At 40.5% G+C, this 4,952-nt stretch overlaps 1 protein-coding gene across 2 annotated transcripts; it reads right to left on the reverse strand.

The window, feature by feature from the left end:
• LOC104725300 (protein OBERON 2-like) lies at window positions 491-3,041 on the reverse strand. 2 transcript variants are annotated; one of them, XM_010443934.2, is made up of 3 exons: window positions 2,938-3,041; window positions 1,359-2,427; window positions 491-1,264 (listed from the first exon to the last, which is right to left on the reverse strand). In XM_010443934.2, the coding sequence occupies exons 2-3, from the start codon at window positions 2,425-2,427 to the stop codon at window positions 630-632; spliced, it is 1,704 nt and encodes a 567-aa protein (XP_010442236.1). In that variant the 5' UTR covers window positions 2,938-3,041; the 3' UTR covers window positions 491-629. The 2 variants fall into 2 exon arrangements, with proteins under 2 accessions (XP_010442236.1, XP_010442235.1); XM_010443933.2 differs by having other exon boundaries at window positions 1,359-2,502; window positions 2,938-3,033.

The raw sequence follows: 4,952 nt of genomic DNA on the forward strand, positions 1-4,952 counted from the left end.
GAAATAAAATAAATTTCAACCTGTGCTCATTAATCTAGTATCTCAAAATAAATTGCGAGATTAAATCAGTTTTAGTAATAATATTCAAGTTGAAAATGAATGGACTAAAAGATGCGAAAATTACTTTATTTTCAGACTGCATAAATTGGCTAGAAGAAGCGAATAGAGGACGAGATAGTCTATGATAGAAGAGTAATTTTCAGATCAAGAATCGATTTGTTGGTGTTCAGGAAGACTGGTTTAACGACCCTTCTTGATGTCGTTCAACATAATGTTCTCATTTCAGATTTTGACGCTCGTAAATTTGTAGAGTTCTTGGATCGATTGTATCCTTCCCTCACACAAGACTATGACAAAAATTAGGACAACTGAGTACATGAAGCATATATTAACTTTTATGAGGTGCATGAAACCTTCTCCTATAAGAAAATAGGGTAATTAAGGGCATGATAGTGATTCCATATCCTAGTTTCCTAAATCAACAACATCATAGATAAACAACTTCATCATATCACATATCAACAAAGAGAGAACACACAAATTAGAAAAATATCAGTAAATAGATCCTACACGTCTACAAACACTCGTTTTACAAAACAAAGTGATGAAACTTAGGATATGAATACATTTTAAGGATTGGATCTGAAAGGATTGCGGTCGTTTGATTGAGGATGATCTACCTTGGGAGAGAGATTGTATCCTTGAAGCAGATCACGAATCTTTGAGTACATCATCACCTGTGACGGGTCACCTCCACCACCGCCACTGCTCTGTGATGCCACCCTCGAGTTTTCCTGCAGCTTAATCTTCTCAAACAGATACTGCTTCTCTGCCTCGGCCTCGTTCAGCCTCTGTTTCAGATAGTTACTTGCGTATTCCTCCTCAGACTTGTCCATTTTCGCTAATACAATCCTCTGCAACCGATCAGCCTCACGCTTTGCTTCGTTGGCTTTAAGCTGGAACATGTCTGCCTCTGCTTGCTTCAGCCTCACGATTTTCTCTAGCTCGTCTATCTGAAGTTTCTTCTTTTGCCTCTCCGCTTTCAAATCTGCTACTTCCTTGGCTTTGTCTTCGAGCTCTCTATCGCAAGTCTCGAGAGCCATGCGTGCCTTTTTGAACATCCTCATCTTCTCCTCAGCAACTATCTCCATTTTCCTTAGAGTCTCCTGTACAACTTCAGCAATTCTGTTGCATGCATCCTGAGGTGCCATCTGACGTCCACCTTCCCCATTTTCAAAGCTGTTCGTGGAGTCTAACTCGATCTCTTCAGTAACAACAAGGATTGGATTAGACAGTCAGAGTCATGTTTATTCATAAATAAGCGAATGTACACTTGCCAGTAGTAAATAGCAGGTTACCTTGGAAAAACATTAATATTAATTTGGCAGCTGTTGCTTCAACCAAACCGCCCTTAATCTTGTCAAGAAGCTCCTCACACTTCCAGAACAGCTTCCTACCTCGTTGATCTTCGCTTCCCCGGAAAATCCTACTAACAAAGTCGAGTTCTTTCATCAAAGATTCCCTATCCCAGTTTGGTGCACAGTGCTGAAACACATCTTTAACCCAACCAAGCAGCTCAGAAGTGCGGTTACAAGCCCGGCACTTGAACACAATTTCTCCTGGACTTGATGTATTATTCTTAGCAGATGATCCCGTGGTGATCTGTTCATCTCTAATAGCACAGTCCGTATGAGTCCAGTGTGAACACAAGTCGCAACCGATCCACCGGCACGTATTGACAGCAAAATCAAACTTGTTACAGATCGTACACATACAAAGGTTGCAGAACCCTTTCCTGTTGGTGCATATTTCGCAGTAGCAATCATCAGCTGGTAGTTGGTTTTGACAAGCTATGTTTCTGCATCTCTTGTAAACGAAAATCTCGATAAGAAATTGCTGAGACAGACTGATGTTCGGGTGCAGAAAAGCCTGGATTCCAGTATTTATGGCTACAAGAATCTCAAGCTGCACCCGGTGAGCTCTAACAAGTGTTGAAGAGTTCAAATCAGATCTACTCTGAACAACCTTCTGCAAGAACATGAACTCATCTACGCTCTGCGCTACATTCCCTTCAAGAATAGATTTAAGACCGTTCTTTAACTCATCAAGAAACTCATCCGGTAACCGATGCATCCTCTCCGCAACCAACTCGAGTCTTTCCCTAGCTATATCCCGTACTGAGACCTTATCCGCATTAGAGACATGGTGCATTACATTCACACTTTGTTCATGAGAATCAGGATCAGTCTTTCGCCGACTCATCATAGTCTTGGTCCCCAAGGGGGCAACAGCGTCTCCGAGCGGCCATGTTTCTTGAGAACTCGCACTTTCGGCTGGAGACTCACGCCGTGGCTCCTGATCAGAAGAGACGAGTGAAAGAGCTGTTTCAAGCCCTCCACTTCGTAGTTGCTGACGTGGTGGTAACATCTGGTGAGGAGGATGATTTGAACCAGATGATGTGCCCATCAATATTTTAAAACCAACAAGTTAAGAAAAAAAAAACTGCACATTCAAAAGAAATAAATATGAATCCAAGCTCTAAAATTGCCATTAGTTAGTAAGCAACAAGCTCTGAATTTGACTTAAACCCAGAAAAAAAAAAAAAAAAAAAAAAAAACTCAAATTCCCAAATTGAATCCCTAGAAATCTCAGTAAATTACTAGAAACGACACATAACGGAGAATCTAACAAATCCACAGCGAAAAAAATCGATAGATATCAACTCAATTAAAGCCTAGATGCTATAAACATTGATTCCTCTATAACGCCCAAAAAAAGGTTACAAAAAAAAAAATCGATTTTTGAAAGTAGCATTGAAGTTCAACAACTAGACTATGAAATGATTCTTTGTTTAACCTTTATAGAACAAGAAACTGAGAGAGAAGAAACACAGGTCGGAGCAGATAGAGAGAGAGAGACCGAAAGAGAAGGACTCACCGGGAAGGGGAGAGACGCCGGGAGATGTAGCCGAGGAAGAACAAACAATGGGAGAGAGAGAGAGAGAGAGCGAAGACAAGAATTTTGGGGCTTTGACAGAACTCAAGAAGACTGTAGCTGATTTTAGTTCTAAACACTCCGCACAGTTGTCGGTTTTCAGTATGTAAAGGTAACCTAGCCAGCCGGTTACAGGTCATCTCCTCGTTGTATTGACACCAGTTGTCTAACTCTAATTTTTTTAACACGTTTTTAAACTCCCTTTATTTTATCAAAAAAGAGTTTATTACTGTTGACTTTTTTTACTTTTTAAACTTCATAGGATGTTATTGTTATTTATAAGATAAATTAAACAATTTGAATAATCATATCCTAAACAATATAGGGTGAAATTAATTTGTAGTCCTGGTAAAAACAAATTAACTTTGTACATTAGTTAATTTTTGCACGTACGATTAGTTTTACCTATAACCCCCCCTACATATCTAATTTTTTTATGTCGGAGTTATAGAAGCATTAAATGCGGTAATATTTTATTATATCTAATGGGGCAGATACTAAAGCATTTAATACACCGTATTTGTAAAATTTTACGCCGCGTGCAACATAGGGGCGAGATTCTGTAAAATTGAAATGATTGTAGTAGATATTATTTGGATTGTGGGGATACCCAAAGTAGTCGGTTGACTATTTATAACCACATTAGATGGTTTGGTGGATAATACAAATAGAAAAAAGAAAGAACCAGAAGGTATTACGAGGTTTGCTGAACTAACAGATAAACACCCAGAAAAATTGAAGAGTAAGGTGGGTATTAAAAGCGTCGTCTCTTTGTTTTTTGTCGTCTCCAAATTTATTGTGAATTTGTATTGTAACATATAATAATACCAGAACCGTGCTAACTTGTTTACTCCAAATATGCTGTTATAGGGTATTGATGACGCTGATTGTACCACTAGTGCGAAGGGAGCGGAAAAGAAATGGACATGGGCACTACGAACACTTATCCACTCCCAACAGTTTCTGCTTAGCTGTCCGTCTGCGCGAGACCGATGGATTTGCAAAGGTTGCTAGTTCGGTGAAAGAACGAATGGATCTAAGGGCGGAGGACGAGATCGAGTTGACATACTAGTGGCTGAAGTGGATGATGGGGCCTGACTGGAAACGAGCCAACCCAATCCAGATCCTAAATGATGAAGATATGACTCTATTCATGGCGATACGAGCAGATCTGGAAGAAGTTCATTTCCGCGTGAAGGTTATCAAAGCAGGAAAGAGAAGGAGCGAACCAACTTACTGCAACCCTTTGGATGTGGGCCCATTTACGATAAAAGAGATATCAGATAAGTATTGGAATAGCGGGAAACAAAAGAAGTTTGGGATAACGCGTTATTAAATATGTTAACGCGTAACAGTGGAGTTAGTACAACTGGAGGCGCTAACTTGATGTGGCCGACGGATATTAACCAAGCCAGCGGGGTTTCATCCTATGGATTTGGTCAGTCCATTGGCCCTCGTTATCAAGGAAAACTAATCAACACAGAGCATCCACAGACATCTGCTACCGAACATGGGAACAATGAGATAGTCGGAGCTGATGTCTGATTGGCCAGAACATTCACCACATCAAAGGGCAAAGAAAAAATGGTCGCGGAAGACCCCTATGGTAGTGTGGAATTCGAAGTGTGGCGCAAACACTACCAGTCCAAGATGTGGAGGGAAATAAACGCAACACAAATCAGTCTCGATAGTTTGCTAGTGAGGGCATATCAACAGACAGTGGAGCGAATGAGAACGGCAAGGGTACTACAATTTGGGGTCCCGTTGCAACCTACTCCAGAGGAAGATGACCGATTACGTCTAACCCTATTAGGTGGTGTTAGAGAAGCTGATAACCCGCCATATATCATGACAGTCTCGTCTATAAGCTCTTCTCTACGCCTACCACACAACCATCAAGCGAGATATTCTCAACTGATGAGCTGCAAGATGACACAGGTAACAACAGTACTACAATA

This window comes from Camelina sativa, chromosome 11 (assembly GCF_000633955.1).
Source record: "Camelina sativa cultivar DH55 chromosome 11, Cs, whole genome shotgun sequence".
Classification (NCBI taxonomy): Eukaryota; Viridiplantae; Streptophyta; class Magnoliopsida; order Brassicales; family Brassicaceae; genus Camelina; species Camelina sativa.

What these genes read in the sequence shown, in the direction of transcription:
- LOC104725300 (XM_010443933.2), bottom strand. Translation starts at nt 2,466, where the DNA reads ATGGGCACATCATCTGGTTCAAATCATCCTCCTCACCAGATGTTACCA. An exon ending in AATATTAATGTTTTTCCAAG is followed by an intron (nt 1,265 to 1,358) that starts GTAACCTGCTAT and finishes TTGTTACTGAAG; the next exon opens with AGATCGAGTTAGACTCCACG.